This window comes from Cervus canadensis, chromosome X (assembly GCF_019320065.1).
Source record: "Cervus canadensis isolate Bull #8, Minnesota chromosome X, ASM1932006v1, whole genome shotgun sequence".
Classification (NCBI taxonomy): domain Eukaryota; kingdom Metazoa; phylum Chordata; class Mammalia; order Artiodactyla; family Cervidae; genus Cervus; species Cervus canadensis.
This window is the reverse complement of record NC_057419.1, coordinates 43,222,301-43,242,724: the sequence shown is the minus strand read 5'-3', so window position 1 is coordinate 43,242,724 and position 20,424 is coordinate 43,222,301. Positions and strand designations below refer to the sequence as shown.

Below are 20,424 nucleotides of genomic sequence, written 5' to 3'. Positions count from 1 at the left end.
GCCAGAGCAGATAGCATGGCTAAATGCTAAAGAAAACCACAGGTATCATCAGTAAGCGCTAAATGCTAAGTCCCTTTTGCTCCATTGACTATTGTTCATCCCTTCAGTCATTTTCTGTTCCTATCTACCCGGCCCTTCTCTGTACTCCGAGATCTTTATCCACTAGGACTCAGTGTCTGCCAGCCCTCTGTGCTAAGGGGCTGCCTAAATTTGTTTTCAAAGAGTGCCATCTTCTGGCCAAACACTGCTGTTTCCTTCCAACAGGAATCCTAAAGTGTTCAAGACAGTTTCTTCTTTCAAGAAAATAAAAGGCATTCCCTGCATTCAGAATTTCCTCCAAACACACTTGCCTGTGTTTCTCTTAGTTTCCAGTTGCAACATGGGTCAAAAATATTAATGTCTAATATCCACAGCCTTTCCACTGTCTTAATTACCCAGTAAGATTTTTGGTTAGAACTGCTTGGTCCTTTGATCTCTGTTGTATTCATATTGGCAATGGATGAGGAAGAACGTTGGTGGGAGCTGAAAGAGGTGGAATTACTTTCACCTTAAATTGGGCAGGGAACTAATTTGGGAAAAGCGGGCAAAGGGAAGAAGGAAGGAGAGGAGAAAATTTCAGAAAAAATTGACTTGGGGCTATGGAGTGCAGGTGGAGAGAAGGAGGGGTTTTCAAAAGCTGCCTTGACAGCCTAGGGAGACAGAATGTAAGGAGGGTTTTTAGGAAGTTTAACTTGGAGTCATTTGGTGCAATAAACATCTACAACTCCTCATTAAGCATTGGGAGTCAAAATTGTGGCTACACATTATATTGTACTAGGACCACCTTGGAAGCCCCCCAAACAACCTATATTATTCTGGGCTCTATGAATTTAGAAAACATATGGGTAATAGTGCCTGACATTTTAAATGATGCCAAAGAGTCTCATAGGTTCAGTTATGGGATCTCAGTGGAACTAAACAGAAAGAACCTCAGCCACTCTGCCCTGAAAAGAGCAACATCTAAGCTGGTAAACCATGCACCCCAGGCTGAATAGACACCAAATAGGTCTAGCAGTGAATTAGATTTTATTTTAGATACAAAAGGATTGGAATCTGTGGTCCTCAGACGCAAATGTGTTTGCCTGACACAAGCACAAAACAAACAAACAAAAATTTGTACCTTTAATAAACTAGAGACCAGAAATTTCTATTCTCCTATCCAAGTAAATTTCTATTTTCTAATCTAGCAGGCCCCAACCTTTTCAGCACTAAGAACTGCTTTCGTGGAAGACAATTTTTCAATGGATGTTGGGGTGGGGATGGTTTTAGGATGATTCAAGCACATTACATTTGTTGTGCACTTCATTTCTATTATTATAATATCATCTCCATTTCAGATCATCGGGCATAAGACCCCAGAGGTTGGGGATTCCTCTTCTAATCTAAAACATTTCAGACTCTACACACAACTGAGTAGTGTGCTCTTATAAGAACCTTCTTAGGCCTCCCCTTAGGCAACAGAGCTTCCTACCAGACACTTAGCTGCTGACCTCCCAAAAGATTACCAGGAAACATGTCAAATCAAGCAAAGCTTATTTTATTAGACTCACTGCTGTGAACGTGAACATCACATTAACAGAGTCTTAGCCATGTCTCAAAGTGGAGAAATTAGGGCAGAGTTTATAGGTATACAGGTTTCTCTGGTGGCTCAGACAGTAAAGAATCCAACTGCAATGCAGGAGACAGGTTTGATCCCTGGGTCAGGAAGATCCCGTGGAGGAGGGCATGGCAACCCAGTCCAGGATTCTTGCCTGGAAAATCCCATGGGTCACGCATGACTGAGGGACCAACATTTTCACTTATAGGTATATAGATTTTATGGTTTTGTAGGGTCTATAGGTTTCAATTTGGGGTGGGTGCTTTTTAAAGCCAGTCTTAAAAGGCAGAAAACTGGTTCAGATTGGCAGAGTCGATGATAGAATAGCTTACGATTGGTAGGCACAGTGAGGCTGGGGTCTTGAAGTGCGTCTTGATGAGCAAGCTGTTAGTCTCAAAAAATAAACTATTTTTGTCAATTCAGCGCTTTGTATTCCAGCAGCAAGTAATTCCTGGGACAAGTAGCCAACTTATTTTTGATTGGTTCCCATATACTGTTTAGCTCAGGGACAGGAAAGCATGGTAGTTTCAGTTTTAAGATTTAACACATAACTGAGAATACTTGTTCCTACATGTTCATTTTGATTTACGAGTGCTAAGAATTTTCTTTGGAAGCTGATTCTTCGTTAAATTACCCTTCTTAGTAGGAGAGCTTAAATGTGAACAACTCAGGTTTCTGGAGCCAACTCAGCCTGGCTTTGAATCTTGATATTGAATGTAGATTTTCTCACCTGTTAAATGGTGCTTTTCAGTTGTTCTGAGCATTCAGTAGGATAAGGCAGGTAAGGCTGTTAGTAACAATAAGTGTTATCCTTAAAAACAAAAATTCATGGGGGAGGGATAAATTAGGAGTTTTGGATTAACATATACATGCCACTATATATAAAACAGATAACTACTGTGGACCTACTGTATAGCACAGGGAACTCTACTCAATATTCTGTAATAACCTACATGGGAAAAGAATCTGAAAAAGAATGGATGTATGTATATGTACAAGAGATTCACTTTTTTTGTACACCTGAAACTAACACAAGATTGTAAACCAACTATAGTCCAGTGTAGGGGCCTTTCCTGGTGGCTCAGTGGTAAAGAATCTACTTGCCAGTGCAGGAGATGCTGCTGGAGTCACGCAATTCCTGGGTCGAGAAAATACCCTGGAGGAGGAAATGGCAACCCACTCCAGTATTCTTGCCTGGGAAATCCCATGGTTGCAAAAGAGTCGGACACGACTTAAGAAAAATTAAATTTAAAAAAATGAAAATGAAGATGCAAATAGCAGTCCATGGTCTATTATGACTACTGCTTCTAAAATTACAACTTGAAGTACTTCTCTCTGTACTATCCTCTTTCTCATCAGTCTTCTATCAAAATGCCCTGGTTTCCTTTTGTTTACCACACCACCCAGTAGCCTAAGGGATCTTTTTAAAAAATGCAAATCTGAGCCTCAGTCAGAGACAACATCCTTTCAATGGCTGCTGTTGCACTGTGGATGCGACAGACAGACCAGGGCTCACAAAGCTTCGCATGCTCTATCCCCTGCCTGCTTCCCTATCTTCACCCAGAGCCACTCTCCTCCCTCAGAAGCTTCCAGCCATCTAGTTCTGCTTATAAATCCTTAGACACAGCCAGTCCTTTTCAGTCTCAGTTCCCTCATTCTGGAAGGTTCTTTTCTCCATTCTTCACTTGATTAAATCCTTCAGGTCACCAATAACATCACTTCCTCAGAGATGCCTTTCCTGATAATCCTTTCCCCACTGTGGATTCTCCATTAGAATGCCTTTTCATTGTTTTTGGGCTTCCCTGGTGGTTTAGATGGTAAAGAATCCACCTGCAATGCAGGAGACCTGGGTTCTATCCCTGGATTGGGAAGATCCCCTGGAGGAGGGCATGGCAACCTACTCCAGTGTTGTTGCCTGGAGAATCCCATGGACAGAGGAGCCTGGCAGGCTACAGTTCATGGGGTCGCAAAGAGTTGGACACGACAGAGCAACTAAGCACAGCACATCATTATATTTACTTTCCCTCCATAAAGATTTAAAATTACATATATGTTTAAATGATGTTTCATGTCTTCCCAGATGATAAGGCCGCCTCAAATGGGTGCAGAATCTGGAGGCCATTAACCCTCTGGGCGGAGGTGTCGTGTGGCTGGAGCCCTCAAGTTTCTCACTTCCAGGCCTGGACTGACCTTGCATGCATGCGTACTCAGTCACTTCAATCATGTCCGACTGTTTGCAACCCTATGGACTGTAGCCCTCCAGGCTCCTCTGTCCATGGGATTCTCCAGGCAAGAATACTGGATGAGGTTGCCTTTCCCATCACCAGGGGATCTTCCCACTCAGGGATCAAACCCGGGTCTTCTGCATCTCCTACATTGCAGGCAGATTCTTTACCCTCTGAGCCACCTGGAGTAAACTTATCCATTTACAAAATATGCCATATAAATACAATCATTTTTTCTCTTTGTGATATGACGTGAACAAGTTTGGAATGCACTGCCTTAAAGATAGTATTTGGGGTACACATAGAGATATAAGCAAGTAAGGATCAAGGATCTTCATTAATATTCAGATTTTACTGTGAAACATCATCTGCAAGAGAAAAATTAAAAACCCTCTATCATTTTCCTGGCCCAAAATTTCATATGGTGCCCAGTATCATAATGGTAATGACATAGCTTCAAACATATCCAACCACAAATTCAAGTTTTCTGCTCTTTAATTATTTTGCTTCCATTGTAACATGTCCTCAAAGGAAGGAATTTAAATGAGCCAATTAGTAACCGGAGGTCAGTCTGGAAGAAATAATTGACAAGACCAGTCCTCAGATCTCACCAGGGCTCCTTGGATTTAAATTGGAATCCAAGAGAGAAGCATTTATTCATTATTTATTTCACTCGATCATTTATGACATGCCCAATCTTGAGGGGAAACCAGGTGTCTGGCTGAAATACAAAATTAACAAATTAAAATTAACAAGCACAGAAAGGAACAAATCCAGTCTTGCCTCAGCTCACTTCAAGGGCTGGGACTGACACAGAAACATCTAAGAAGGGCACCCCTGGCTTCTCGAAGTTGGGCCAGTCTTTTCCTCCACCTTCTGCACCCCCAAGTCAAGCATGCTTGAATATGTCCAATGTAGACATTTCTAGTTAGGTAAAGACACAGGACAGTATTAGGACAGTATGAGCATTGTTTGGGCTTCCCAGGTGGTACTAGTGATAATGAACCTGCCTGCCAATGTAGGAGGTGCCAGAGACATGGGTCAGGAAGATCCCTGGGTCAGGATGATCCCCAGGATGAGGCCATGGCAACCCACTCCAGTATTCTTGCCTGTAGAATTCCATGGAGCCTGGCAGGCTCCAGTCCATGGGGGTCACAGAGTTGGATATGACTGAAGCGACTTAGCATGCATGCACCAGGGTTGTTTAGCATCAGGTGGGTGCTTTCAAGCACTTGGCAGACAACATCCTTCATGGATCAATGTCCAGGAAAATTGGATCTGCATGGCCAGTCCCTCTGAGACAGAAAGAAGAAGCCTGTGCCTGGCACAATTCTGTCTCCTGGGGCAGAGGCATCATGGGGCCGAGGGGAGGGGGTAGCTAGGGTGAGCCAAAGGGAAATGACAGTCTTGGTGGTCAAGGAGCATTCAGGGTGAAAGAAGAGCTTGTCATGCAAGGGTCCAGCCATTCTCAGTCTGGGATTCTCTGGAAGTTGGCAGAGAATAACAATAGGAAATATTAATCTGGGGTAGGACACCTTTTCGAGTTCAGGCAGGAGGGCCTTCCCTCCCCCAGGTCAAGGAGCAGAGGCTGAGCCTCCCACAGAATTCCCAGGGGACTGCTGATGGCTACTGGACATGGAACCTCTGTCATGTCCCCTCAGGCAGACCCTTTGTGAAAAGATGGGGTCTGGGGCCATCCTAAGTCAGGGGTCAGCACTGAGCACCTCACCCTGTTCTCACCACATCTCCCTATGAGACACTGGATATCTCTGGAACCCAGATGCTGCCAGTCTCCTACCTCCCCACCCTCACAGCTGAAGTAGACCTTTCATACCCCTGTTGAGGTCTGGGCCCCTGAATCCACCTGCACTGGTCTCCATGGAACCACAACTGAATCACCTACCAACCTGGGACCTGGTGTTCTGCCCCACTCACCTGGGCTTCCCTGATGGCTCAGATGGTAAAGAAGCTGCCTATAATGCCGGAGACCTGAGTTCCATCCTTGGGTCAGGAAGATTCCCTAGAGCTGGAAATGGCAACACATTCCAGTATTCTTGCCTGGAGAATCCCATGGGCAGAGGAGTCTGGTGAGCTACAGTCCATGGGGTCACAAAGAGGTGGACACGACTGACTGACTAACATCCTTCATTCACCTGCCCGGGTCACCCTACCAAGCCAGGTGTTCTGTGTGATTGGCACTACACCTAGATGGGTTGGCTTAGGGGGAAGGATATGGGCTGGCTCTCCTCCCCTTGCCTTCCTGAAGAAGGATATTCTGGAGTTGAGTGGCTGAAGACAAAATGTAGCCATTCTCCAGGCTGACAACAGGGAAGGACACCCAAGGCAGAGGAAATAGTATTGTCCACAGGTACAAGTCCCGGGAGAAGGTTCTCAGGCTGCGGTCAGCTGAGTAGACAAAAGGCCAACCAAACTCATTGGAGCCTTCCATGCTCCCTCCACCTATGTTTTGGTTCTCTCACCCATCCACTTTTTCATGGAACTCTTTCAAATAAGGAACCCATCTTTCTGAGGGCAAGCCATGAAAAGTATCCTTTAGCATCCCCCTGTTGGTCCCTGGGAAACACTGGACATGCATGGCACCATCTTCTCTCCATCAGCAAGATCTTGGCACCATTTATGTCAATGAGTATCCTTCCTATGCTTTCCTCTAGGAATTTTATAGTACCTAGTCTTACATTTAGGTCTTTAATCCATTTTGAGTTTATTATTGTGTATGATGTTAGAGAGTGTTCTAATTTTACTCTTTCACATGGAGCTGTCTAGTTTTCCCAACACCACTTATTGAAAAGACTATCTTTTCCTCCATTGTATATTTTTGCCTCCTTGAAAGTAAAAGCATTAGTCACTCAGTCATGTCCACCTCTTTGTGAGTCTGTGAACTGTAGCCCACTAGGCTCTGCAGTCCAGGGAATTCTCCATGCAAGAATGCTGGAGTGGGTAGCCATGCCCTCCTCCAGGGGATCTTCCTGTCCCAGGGATCGAACCCAGGTCTCCCACATTGCAGGCAGATTCTTTACCATATGAGCCACCAGGGAACATTCTCCTTGACTCCTTGGAATCCTTTGCCTCCTTGGTCATAGATTAATTGATCATAGGTGCATGGGTTTATCCCTGGGCATCAGCAGGATCTTAGAAAGGAGGAGGTCACCAACTGAAAGGACCCCAGGCAGAGGTCAAGGAGAGACATGAGGAAAAGCTGATGTGGAAGAAGAGGGCAGAAAGAGGAGCCCAGAAAGCCATGGGGAAGGAGGAATCCTTGGGCCTCCCAACATTCTGCAGTCACCTCAAGCTGATGCTTCCCAGAAATTCATTTTCAGAGTAGATTTTATTCTAGGTTGACCATAGTTTGATGAAGCTTATTTATACTAGCTGGGAAAGACTGAGGGCAAGAGGAGAAGGGGGCGATGGAGGATGAGATGGTTGGATGGCATCACTGATTCAGTGGACAAGAGCTGGAGCAAACTCTGGGAGATAGAAGGACAGGGAGGCCTGGTGTGCTGCAGTCCATGGGGTTGCAAAGAGTCAGACACGACTGAGTGACTGAACAACAGCAATAAAAACTGCCAGGAATCGACTTGGTGAGTTGAATGTCCATTTTGAGAAACCCTGATCCAAGAGGATTTCTAATGTAATATTTCACCAGTGTGACAAAACAAAATAGCAACATTTCAGGCCTGGGTCAATGTGTCCCTGCTAACTCAGATTCTGCACTTCGATGGCAGTTGGCCTTCCCTGTGGCCGGCTCTTCATCCGTCTTCTCTTCAACCACTTACAGCTCACCCACCATCTCCTTTTTGGCACGAGTCTTGATATTCTGTTTTTGTTTTATTAAGTTTATATGTTCATGTACTGCTGGATGTTGTCTCAAATTCTTTGGGAGGTAGCAGACAATAAACAAACACCTAAATACAGCAGCAGATTATTTAACTAGGTGTCTGAGCTCCAGAAATATATAACACATATGTTGAAAGGACATTTTTTTAAAAAACAACTACTCACTTTTTAACATCAGGTTATAATATTCATTGAAAAGCTGTAATAGTGTGGCTTAGAAGGCATGTCCATACTTAACTAATTATGAGACCTTAGGCTCATAGCATCTCTGAGAGTCAGACTCCTCATCTGCAAAATGTAGATGGGGATGATGTCATGATAAAATGAGATGATGTACAGTGCACGCCTGTACGTGCTAAGTCACTTCAGTTGTGTCCAACCCTTTGCGATCCCATGGACTGTAGCCCACCAGGCTCCTCTGTCCATGAAATTCTCCAGGCAGGAATACTGGAATGGGTTGCCATGAAAAGATTTTTGACAGCAGGTTAGGGAAAAGAAACTGTAATGCAATGAAGATAGCCTAGAGGTAAGACAGTTAAATATGTTAAACTCAAGAGCAAAAAGCTCAGTGCCACTGAGCATTCTGCCTTGCATGGAAATGGATTTTTGAGGAGAATAAACTGAACCACAATGCTTGAGGAAGAAATGGCTGAGGATTAGAGATGTAAAGAAGGGTGAAAGAAGAGGTCAAAGTGATCATGGATGGAGGCCAGAGGCTAAAATGTCTTTCTGCCGGAGTGGTATATGTCTTGTCAGTGACTCACTGTGAGATCTCAGCAGAAACGCCAAGAACAATCACATCAGAAAGGAGCAGCCCAGGCTAAGTGCAGGGTCTGATTAAATCAGCTGTTTCTAATATAGGGGCTTAGCTTCCACTGTCCACAGGCTGAAATGTCATTAAGATCACTCTCCAGGAGAAGTTTCCACTCGGATGAACCTTGCTCAGCACTTCAAAAGCAAACTGCTGCTGCTGCTAAGTCACTTCAGTCGTGGCCGACTCTGTGCGACCCCATAGACGGGAGCCCACCAGGCTCCCCCGTCCCTGGGATTCTCCAGGCAAGAACACTGGAGTGGGTTGCCATTTCCTTCTCCAATGCATGAAAGTGAAAAATGAAAGTGAAGTCGTTCAGTCGTGTCTGACTCTTAGCGACCCCATGGACTGCAGCCTGCCAGGCTCCTCCATCCATGGGATTTTCCAGGCAAGAGTACTGGAGTGGGGTGCCATTGCCTTCTCCATAAAAAGCAAACTAACAGAAAACAAATGACAAACCCACCACCACATTCTACCAAGCTGTCTTTACATTCACTTAGAGTACAGAGCATTCTAGATTTTTCCCATCTCTTATGTCTCCTGCATTGGCAGGCAGAGTCTTTACCACTAGCACCACCTGGGAAGTCCTCTATTTGGTTACAAGATGTAATTTATTGTGAAAATGGGAACCCACTCTTCTTAGTTTGGAGCCAAGGCTAAGATGGAAGTTAAGGGATCCTACCAGATTATCCAGGAGACAAGACCCTAAAAGGTATACAGTGACAGGAGTCATTGGGGACAAGCAGAAGTTGAAGTTCGAGAGGAAGCAGATAGGAGGGAGGTGAATGTTGGCAGGAAAAAAGACATCTCTGTTAGATACATTGAGTTTCTATAGAAAAACTAGAGGAAGTAAAGAAGTCGGGGAGATTAGGCCACTAGGGTTCAGGACACTTCTAATGTCCTGGCACATTGGCCATCGCTGCTGAGATGTGTCAATAGGTCGAGTGACACAGAAACCACTCTACTGTCACTCCCTTGGAATCAGCCAACATTTCTCCATTCCTATGTCTTAGTCTGCCCCTCCTTGTGTCCATTTTACCTTCACCACCACAGAAAGGCTTTGGATCAGGCCAACTCATGGGCCACTGCCCACTCATAGAGTTCTATCTTTGACTCAGGAATCAACCCTAGTCCAATCTGTTGTGGCCAGAGTAGTAGGATCACAAAAGAAGGTGTCCTACCTGCAAGGATCCACTTCTGACCACTTAAAAAAATGTTTTTAATTTTCAGTTTTAGTTTTAGTTATGTGTATGTGCTGGCTTCCCAGGTAGCACTAGTGGTAAAAAACCCACCTGTCAATGCAGAAGATGTAAGAGACCTGGGTTTGATCCCTGGGTCAGGGAAGATCCCCTGGAGGAGGACATGGCAACCCACTCCAGTATTCTTGCCAGGAGAATCCCATGGACAGAGGAGCCTGGTGGGCTACAGTCCATGGGGTTGCAAAGAGTCGGACATGACTGAAGTGACTTAGCATTCACGCAAAACCTTCACAAAGTTCTATGAAGAGACTTGCCTTCTTCTCAACCTGCTAAATTAAACTTCTCATGTAAAGCATGAAGACATGTGGGTCTTTCCAAAGCACCCCACTAATTTTGGTGTGTACCCTCAGTTGAGAATCATTGCTTTAGACTCATCACCTACTCAAGAAGAAAATCAGATCCAACCACTTATTAGAGCTACCTCAACTAAAACATGATCAAGGCAGTTGATACTTTCAAAATGAATATGAGGAAATATGAAAATTAGCTCTCACTGATACATTCTCTTTAAAAAGAGTAGGTATGATAGGATCATCAAATCCAAAATTATAATGAAAATTACAGGAATCTATTCATTTATTTTTGAGAAATTTTGATGGCTTATACACCATAGTGATAAGGAAGATGAAAAGATGAATACAAGACAGTCTCTGCTCTCATGAATAGGTGACAATAACACCAGTGCATTGAATAGGATGCATAGAAATCACAAGTTTATCTTCTGTTGTTCATTTAAACCTGATCAGTGAGAGAAGTGTCTTCCCTTCTTGCTGAAAACCTGGGCAGGTCTGTGATTTTACCAATCACTCTTAAATTAGAGGCAATCCTAAGGTTTCTTTAAATCACAAAGCACAGCTTCAATTCAATAATTTGAATGTTTAATATTGAAAGTGTGAAAGTGTTAGTCCCTCAGTCGTGTCTGACTCTTTGTGACCCTAGGGACTGTAGCCAGCCAGGCTCCTCTGTTCATAAAATTATCCAGGCAAGAATACTGGAGTAGGTTGCCATTCCCTTCTCCAGAGGATCTTTCCAACCCAGGTATCGAACCAGCGTCTCCTGCATTGCAGGCAGATTTTTTTTTTTTTTTTTTTTTTTACCATCTGAGCCACCAGGGAAGCCTGTCTAATACTGTGGAAGAAGCAAACCTCTAAACTTGATTTAGGATCTTGCAGGAGCCTGTGGTTAGCTTTTCCTCTCCTTGCTTATCTTGCCAACTGTGAATTCTGGGACTTCATGGGTTGAGTGTGGAAAGTGAGGAGGGAAAAGGGCTCCTGAACATTCCTACTTGACTCGTCCTCTTCTAAGAGTTTTATATGCTCTGGGCCTGGCTGTTATGAGAACTGACTTTTTCTTGTGGGGACACTTACAGACTTTTTTTCAGGGAATTTTGCACTGGCCTTTTCTGACTTTGACTACCATAACACAGGAAGACCTCTCCTTTGTCCCTCAATGTTGATCCCCATGCAGCTTCTGTTTTCTGGCAGTCTCGGTGACATACCCTCACTCTCTAGTCACAAGTGTCTTGAACAAAAGCCAAGACTTTAAATTCCTCTGGGGTGTTTCAAGTGGTAGAAAGGGTATCCTTGAAGCCCTTCTCACAAGGCTTCAGATGAGAAGGTAAAACCCTGGCCCTCCCTTTTAGGGTGGGTTGGACTCAAGAATGGTAACTTTCTCTAAAGAGATCTCTTCACAAATTTACCCCTTCAAATCCCCTCCGTGTGCTAGACAGTAGGGCCTTGTTATTTATTTTATATTCTCATGCATGTATGCTAAGTCACTTCAGTTGTGTCCGAATCTTTGCAACCCCATGGACTGTAGCCCGCCAGGCTCCTCTGTCCATGGGATTCTCCAGGCAAGAATACTGGAGTGGGTTTCCACGCCCTCCTCCAGGGGATCTTCTGACCCAAGGATTGAAACTGCATCTCTTAATTCTTCTGCATTGACAGGCAGATTCCTTATCACTAGTGCCACCTGGGAATCCCATTTTATATACAGTAGTGTGCATATTTTCATCTCAAACTCCTAATTTATCCCTCCCCCTTTCCCTTTTAGTAACCATAAGTTTGTGTACTATGTGAGTCTATTTGGTTTTTTTTATTAAAAAAATTTTTTTTTATTTCTGTTTTGTAAAACAGTTCATTTGTATCATTTTTTAGATCCCACATATATTCATTTTCTTGAAAAAAACCTATAATAGAAGAAAATGAAAAGAATATATGTACATATATGTATGTATATATATGTAACTGAATAACTTTGCTTTACACCTGAAGCTAAACAGAATATTGTAAATCAACTATATTTCAAGAAAAAAAAATTTTTTTAATTCCCATTCTTTTCATACACTCAAAACTGATGAGAGGTTTCATCAGACAAGAAATTGGTTTTTAGGTCTTTCATTTAAAGTTTCCCATTTTCATCTATCTCAGGATTTACCTTGGTAATTAATATCGAATGTAACTTGGCACCTCAAATCATGTAGTTTAACAAGATGTCATAATTGCAGTATCACAGTTTAAGTGTTACTCTGATGGCTCAGACGGTAAAGAGTCTGCCTGCAGTGTGAGAGGCCCACATTCAATCCCTGGGTTGGGAAGATTCCCTGGAGGAGGGCATGGCAACCCACTCCAGTATTCTTCCCTGGAGAACCCCATGGACAGAGGAGCCTGGAGGGCCACAGTCCATGGGGTCACAAAGAGTCGGACATGACTGAGCGACTAACACTTTCATTTTCTTTTCTATGTCAGTACAGGACAAGAAGTAATACTGGGAGAACACTGAGCATCTTCCACGGGCCTGGCTGGAGGACGAGTGGTCCAGGAGAGTCCTGAAGAAGGTAATCCCTTACTTGACTCTTTCATAATGGATGTTCCCTCATGGCTCAGATGGTAAAGAACCTGCCTGTATATGCGAGAGACCCAGGTTTGATCCCTGGATCAGGAAGATGACTCAGAGAAGGGAATGGCAACCCACTCCAGAATCCTTGCCTGGAGAATTCCGTGGACAGAGGAGCCTGGTGAGCAACAAACATTTTTCACTTAATGGATATGCTGGAGTTGAGTAGTATGACAACTCTCAGGGTGGGTGAGGCTGTTTTAAAGGGCAACATGCTCAAGTAGACACTCCTAGGACAAATACATTATATTTCTAGACAGATCCAAAAACCAAAATTGTTGCAGAAGTCTTTTTATTTTGGCCATGCCACACAGCATGTGGGAACCTCAGTACCCTGACTAGGGATCCAAACTGTACCTCTTACAGTAGAAACTCAGAGTCCCAACCACCAGACTGCCAGGGAAATCACTTCAGAAGTCTTAGTTGGTTTTTTCATCTCCTCATTTAGTCTCTAAAGTTCCTACAAATTCACAAGTGTAAATGTCACTGTAAAATCAGAAACTATATTATTATTGATTAATCCTGGGAGATTTCTTAAATGTCATTTATGCTAAGAATAATAACATTCATTTTCTAAAGGAGCATGTGAGAATTGTCATTTATGGATTTAAAATATATCCTGATAAAAGCTGACCTTGGGAGTTGAGATGTATGAGTAATTTGAAATGAAGATCTCATTTAAAAAGTAGTTCGAATAGGATTAATGGACTGTGGAACTGTGGTTTTAAATTAATGAGTGTACCTAGTAAAAAGCTTTGCACTAACAGGCATATGAAAGGCCAACTGAAATATTACAATTATCTTAATTGTTAAAGCATCTTGCTTATTAATATGTCAATTATTTTGACAGCCTTTTGGGGGGCAGAAACAAGGAGCTCTGTCTTTTAGCATCCTTATCATATCATTATAAATCACTTGCCAAGTGCTCACATAGACGCCACCCATGATGGATCACACAATCAAAATGCATGCATCATCTGAGCTTCAAGGAAATTTTGACTAAATGCTTTTAAGCCTCAATTATATGCCTAATACTGAATCTTGATTTGATCTATCAAAACCCTGAAAGTCATTACCCAAAAAGAAAAGACAACAGACATCTGGTCAATCAACTTTATTTGAATTACCCAAATGTGCACCAACCTTTGTATCCAGATTCAGTGGAGGATACAAAAGGAAGAAAAGACAAGAACTCTTACCATGAAAAAAAGTAAAATGAGCTCAAGACACACTGCCTAAGACAGTAAGACTTAAGGATATATACTGAGTAGTAGCATCTGAGTAGCACAAAACAACTTAGTACGGAGTAAACCCACCCAAGGGGACACTATCAGCGACCTTGGCAGGGAGTAGAGAAGGGTGATTGGGCAATCCATCCTGAGAGACGGGATAAAGCAATGGACCTGTGTCCTAGTCACCAGAATATCAGTGGCTTATTGTGGACATTAAGCCATTAAGTTCCTCCTCTCTCCATTTCAGTTTGCTCAACTCTAAAACAGAAAGTAAGGATTTGATGGTGTCTAAGTTCTTCCAGCTGTAACAATATGGGATTTTAAAGACAAATGCAGAGAGCCTGGAAGGTTGTGGACATTACAGGAAAGAAGAAGGACAAGCACAAAGCCATAGAGGTAAGAAAAAAGTAGTGTTTTATGTGTGTGTGTGTGTGTGCCTGGGCAATGTATAGCAGGATAGCAAGGACCTTTCACAAGCCAATTTAACTACTGTAAAGATTCTGGAGCCAGTGAACTTGGAAGTGGGTGAGACAGAGCTAGGTACTAGACAATACACAGGTGTCAAAATGGAGAAAGAGAGACTGTGTATTCTGTGGTCAGAAAGTCTGACTGATCGTCATGCTCCCCGCCTCACTCTACATTCTTCGCGTCTTTGTGCAACTTTATTACAGTGCCTTCCCCCAAACCCATACACCAGGGTGTGGTTACAGATGCCCTCTCTTTAGATTCGCATCAGGAGCCCCCTCTTGTGGGCCAGGTAGCCGAGAGCAGTTGCTGAAAAGATGGTGGTCAATCCAATCAGCTTCAGCAGGCCAGGCACAGAGGGCAAATGCCTTTGCAAGAAGGTGGTGGTGATGGGTTTTGCAGGAACATCCTGGGGTCAGAGAATACTTGGTGTCAGTACAGGGCTTGTGCACCTTGCTCCAGGAAGTCTGTATTTCCCCCATTTCTCTGAATGTGGCTCACATTTGCCAACCTCCAGGCCACGAAACATCACATTCCCTTTGCTCAGAACATTCATCTCCATTCCCCACCTGTTGTTATTGTTCAGTTGCTTGGTCACGTCCAACTCTCTGCAACCCCATGGACTGCAGCATGCCAGGCCTCCCTATCCCTCACCAACTCCCAGAGTTTGCCCAAGTTCACATCCACTGAGTCAGTGTGATGCTCTCCTTGAATTAGTTAACTCTGACCACTAACTTCAAGCCTCAGTTTCCCCCTCACTTCCTCCGGGAGCCTTTCCAATATCCCCAAGCTAAGTTGACTCTCTCTGTTTACATTCTCAGCATGTCATCTTCATCACACATGGGGCTTTTTGGTTGTCATCTCTTTTCTCCACCACGTGCTGAGCTCTGAAAGTATGGTTGTACCATTATCCCAGTGGCTGATGACACAATAAGTATTGTGCCAGTGGCGGGTTGCATAATAAATATGTGTTGAGTGAATGGATCTGTGGTCCACTCAGTCCTCAATCCCATCTCTGACAGAAGCACTAAGAGAAAGACTTTGGAGTGACCAGGCTATTGCCTTTGACCTGATAGACAAGTAACTCTGACCTTTCAGATACTTGTCCTCTACAATGCATTTCACTCTATCCCCCTATGTATCCTTCCTTCCAGTCAGGAAAATCTCCTGGGGTCTTATTACAAAATGATAGGCATATTGAAAATGCATTTTTTTTTAATTTTTTTATTAGTTGGAGGCTAATTACTTCACAACATTTCAGTGGGTTTTGTCATACATTGATATGAATCAGCCATAGATTTACACTTATTCCCCATCCCGATCCCCCCTCCCATCTCCCTCTCCACCCGATTCCTCTGGGTCTTCCCAGTGTACCAGGCCCGAGCACTTGTCTCATGCATCCCACCTGGGCTGGTGATCTGTTTCACCATAGATAGTATACATGCTGTTCTTTTGAAACATCCCACCCTCACCTTCTCCCACAGAGTTCAAAAGTCTGTTCTGTATTTCTGTGTCTCTTTTTCTGTTTTGCATATAGGGTTATCGTTACCATCTTTCTAAATTCCATATATATGTGTTAGTATGCTGTAATGTTCTTTATCTTTCTGGCTTACTTCACTCTGTATAAGGGGCTCCAGTTTCATCCATCTCATTAGGACTGGTTCAAATGAATTCTTTTTGACGGCTGAGTAAAATTCCATGGTGTATATGTACCACAGCTTCCTTATCCATTCATCTGCTGATGGGCATCTAGGTTGCTTCCATGTCCTGGCTATTATAAACAGTGCTGCGATGAACATTGGGGTGCATGTGTCTCTTTCAGATCTGGTTTCCTCAGTGTGTGTGCCCAGAAGTGGTATTGCTGGGTCATATGGCAGTTCTATTTCCAGTTGAAAATGCATTTTTAATTTAAATCTGCCCTGTTTCATTCCACTTCTTTGCCCTCCTAACAGAGGATACTGACTTATCTTCCCTTCATTTCCTCCACCCTATCACCAGGTTAGAGAGTTATTCAAGAGACCTTTATCGAGTTCTTAATAAGCTTAGAATTCTCTGAGTAATCTTACCCGACCCAAAAATATTTTTCCTAATAATCTGCAAGGCATGTGGCAGCTACAAATTTATCAAAGTTCTTCTAAATCCCTCACCTCTGCCCTTACCCATGAAATCCCTTTAAACATCCATGGGTTGAATCACTATGGGGAGGGTCTGTGAACATATGCAAGTGTGTTCTATTTGCAAATAACTGTTCTCAAAGGAAAGAGATTTAAATTCATGAAATAAAATAGAACCTACCACAGACTCCGGTTCAGGCAGCCAGATTTCATCCTCTGGGATCTTGCCCATGGCATGCAGGATCTGAAAAGAAAGAGCATCTTCGTGAATAACAAAAACAACACTGTCTTTCTCCTCATCTACTAATCTTTCTCTTAATCTCCTAATCTGCTCTTTAAATACAGATTAACAATGTCTTTTGGGATATCCATTAAACACCCCAGGGTAAAAGCCAGTGTAGTCCACTGAACCTTCAAAAAAGATCCAAAAGATCTTTCATCTGTGGCATCTTGGGCTTCCTTGGTGGCTCAAGGTAAGGAATCTGCCTGCAACGCAGGAGACTCGGGTTCGATCCCTGGGTTGGGAAGATGCCCTGGAGGAGGGCATGGCAACCCACTCCAATATTCTTGTCTGGAGAATTCCAAGGACAGAGGAGCCTGGTGGGCTACAGTCCATAGGGTTGCACAGAGTCAGACACGACTGAGTGACTAAGCACAATCATTAGACTCACAATAAATTTTAGTAGCCGCAAACACGTCTTAATAGGGATGAGACCAGAGGAACTGTCAGGAAATATATAAATGAATTCTGAGTCCTAGGCTAAACATGTTTGGTTTCATAATATTAGACCGAGGTTCTCTCTCAAGTATAGCCATGGTGATATTTTGCCCCATGGAGTCTTTTTACCTTGGACTCATTACTTTGGGGTTAAGGTGCTCGTTTCACCCAAGACTACTGTTAAAAGGGTGTTCTGTGGTTTTTCAGATGGGGGTTAATGGGGAGTTGGCCTCCAGGATCTCAGACATCTTTAACCTGCTTGTCAGGACCCTGAGTTACTTCCTTCTCCACAGCATGTGACCTCAGGCCCTACCTCTCGGGCTGCTCTCTCGCCAGCCTCCACAGCTCCCTCCATGTAGCCACTCCAGTGTGTAGCAGTCTCTGTGCCTGCAAAGTAAATCCTGCCCACTGGCTGGCGTAGAACCCTTGAAATGAAAGCAAAGAGGTAACAGTGGTCAGTCTCAGAGAGCCAGAGGACAGCCTTCCTACAAAGACCAAGGCTGGTCACTTTCCTCAGATTCTAAATGTCAGGAGGTCCAATGGCAATTTTGGAATGAAGTTCATAGTTTCCTTCAGTTCTTGCATGATCTCTGTCACAGACAAAAGTGGAATAAAAGCCAAAATTCACTCCTGCACCAAGAAACTTACAGGTAAAGGGGCTGTCATCAACCGAGGTAAAAGAAGCATTTGCTTCCAGTACATGAAGTGAGGGACTATATGTGCCCGGTCATGGATAGCTCCTTTTATGATTCACCAGGTTTGAGCAAGGAGACCCGTGCCCCCAGTTTCCCACCTGGTCATTCCACCAGTGAATTTGGCAAAGTGTTCTCTCACTGAGCTCCAGCTTCCCCAACCCTTAAGGGGCATGATCCAATGATTTTTAAAACCTTTCTTAACAGCAACATTCAACAAACCTGTGCATATCACTATGGCTCCACAATAACGATTCACTGAGCACTTTATCAATGTGAAGAGTTTTATTGCATTAAATGATAACAGTTAACATTTTGGGGGGCACCAAGTGCTCCTCTAAGTGCATTAATCTTTACCACAACCCTAAGAGGTCAATACTATCATTATCCTCATTTTGCAGATGAGAATATGGAGGTACAGGAACTATGGTGGACATTAGGTTCACCTAGACCTTCCTTCAAGAATGAAGGACTTACTCCCAGCTGCTGAAAGGTAGTCTTCTGATGTCAGCACTGTTTGGCTATTGCCTCCACTAAAGAAAATTGCCCCGGGCTTGCTGGTGGCTTAGTGGTAAAGAATCCCCCTGCAATGCAGGAAATGTAAGAGATGCAGGTTTGATCCCTGGGTCAGGAAGATCCCCTGGAGGAGGAAATGGCAACCCACTCCAGTATTCTTGTCTGGAGAATCCCCATGGACAGAGGAGCCTGGTGGGCTATAGTGCATGGGGTTGCAAAGAGTCGGACATGATTGAGTGACTACACAACAGCAACAACAAGAAGCCCATATGCTACATAATAGTACAGAAGGTCACAGCATTTGGTTTCTAAGAGGGGTAGTTTGCTGTTACCTTGACAAAAATACCATAAGGGAGGCACCATCAATATGGCATTATTCATCCTAGTCCATGTTTCCATTATATTCCAGATAATGGATGTGGATGTCCAGAGCTAATACCCTGACTCTTAGCCACCACTGTACACCACTGAACTTTTCAGAGAAAACAAAACGAATTGGTTCGAACTGGTGGGTTTTCTTTCACCTAACCTTATTGCAGCCATCAAGAAAAAAAAAGGAGGAGAATAGAAGATATTATAAAAGACTAGAATGCTGATAACAATACACAGCATCATCTGGAATTACCCATAGCCAGCATGGGTTGCAGAGCCTAAGGGTCTTCAGGAAGGGTTCTCCAAGCAAGAATACCGGAGTGGGCTGCCAGGCCCTTCTCCAGGGTATCTTCCCAACCGAGGGATTGAACCCGAGTCTCCTGCATTGCAGGCAGACTCTTTACCACAGTGCCATCTGGGAAGCTCCAAAAGAGCTCACCTCCGCTTCGGGGAATGTAACCCCGGTCTCCCACCTGACAGGCGGGGATACTCATCACTGTACTAACAAGGAAACTATGCACTACGAAACCAAAAAAAAAAAAAAAATTGTGTGACTCACTTTATTGTAGTGGTCTGGAACTGAACCCTCAATATCTTCCAGGTCTGCCTATACTGAAGTTTTCAACAGAATGCTTGGCAAATAGTTGGCACATAGGTAATAAGTGATGAATGAAATAATTATTACTGACATAGTCTACAATCAGCATATACAAAAATTAGCTTATTGACCCAGTAACTAATCAGGTGGCGCCCTTTTACCCCAGAATGATCTCACAGATGATATTTTGCCATCTTCAGGAAGATGCAGACAGTGCTAACCAAAGCCTCTATGTATCTTCTCACAAGCAGGTTTTAATCCTTCTTTGACTGGTTTTTACGAACATATTGATTAGCCATTTACATTTACTCACACCCCTTTTTTTTCTGTTGCATATTCAGCCTTTTACTCATCACTCTACATTTCTTATTCTGTTTAGATTGAGCTCTTGATACCAAATGATTCCTTGGTTTAGTATTGCTCTAACGGTCATAATAATTACTGCTGTATTATTAATTCATACCTTGTTAACTACAATAAACTAAACACTAATGATTCATACTTGTCTGCACAACACTATAAAATGCTAAAGCCATTGAATTATGCATTTTGAATGGGTGGATTTTATGGTATGTGAATTCAGTTCAGTCTCTCAGTTGTGTCCAACTCTTTGCGACCCCATGGACTGCAGCACGCCAGGCTTCTTTGTCCATCACCAACTCCCAGAGCTTACTCAAACTCATGTCCATCGAGTCAGTGATGCCATACAACCATCTCATCCTCTGTCATCCCCCTCTCCTCCTGCCTTCAATCTTTCCCAGCATCAGGGTCTTGTCCAGTGAATCAATTCTTCCCATCATGTGGCCAAAGGATTGGAGTTTCAGCTTCAGCATCAGTCCTTCCAATGAATATTCAGGACTGATCTCCTTTAGGATGGACTGGTCGGATCTCCTTGCAGTCCAAGGGACTCTCAAGAGTCTTCTCCAACACCACAGTTAAAAAATTTTCAGTGCTCAGCTTTCTTTATAGTCCAACTCTCACCTTTCCCAATAAAATCTCTTGCTTTATCAGCACACGTGTCTCCTCGGACAGTTCA

At 43.5% G+C, this 20,424-nt stretch overlaps 1 protein-coding gene across 2 annotated transcripts in view; it reads right to left on the bottom strand.

Annotated features, from left to right (window-relative positions):
• Window positions 1–13,780: 13,780 nt before the first annotated feature.
• Window positions 13,781–20,424, bottom strand: part of MAOB (monoamine oxidase B) — a 111,808-nt gene continuing 105,164 nt past the window's right edge. For both annotated transcript variants that reach the window (XM_043459423.1, XM_043459422.1), the window contains exons 13-15: window positions 17,524–17,635; window positions 16,674–16,736; window positions 13,781–14,787 (exon numbers count right to left, since the gene is read on the bottom strand). In XM_043459423.1, coding sequence (XP_043315358.1) covers window positions 14,635–14,787; window positions 16,674–16,736; window positions 17,524–17,635 — 328 coding nt within the window. In that variant the 3' untranslated portion in view covers window positions 13,781–14,634. The remainder of the gene's footprint in view (window positions 14,788–16,673; window positions 16,737–17,523; window positions 17,636–20,424) is intronic.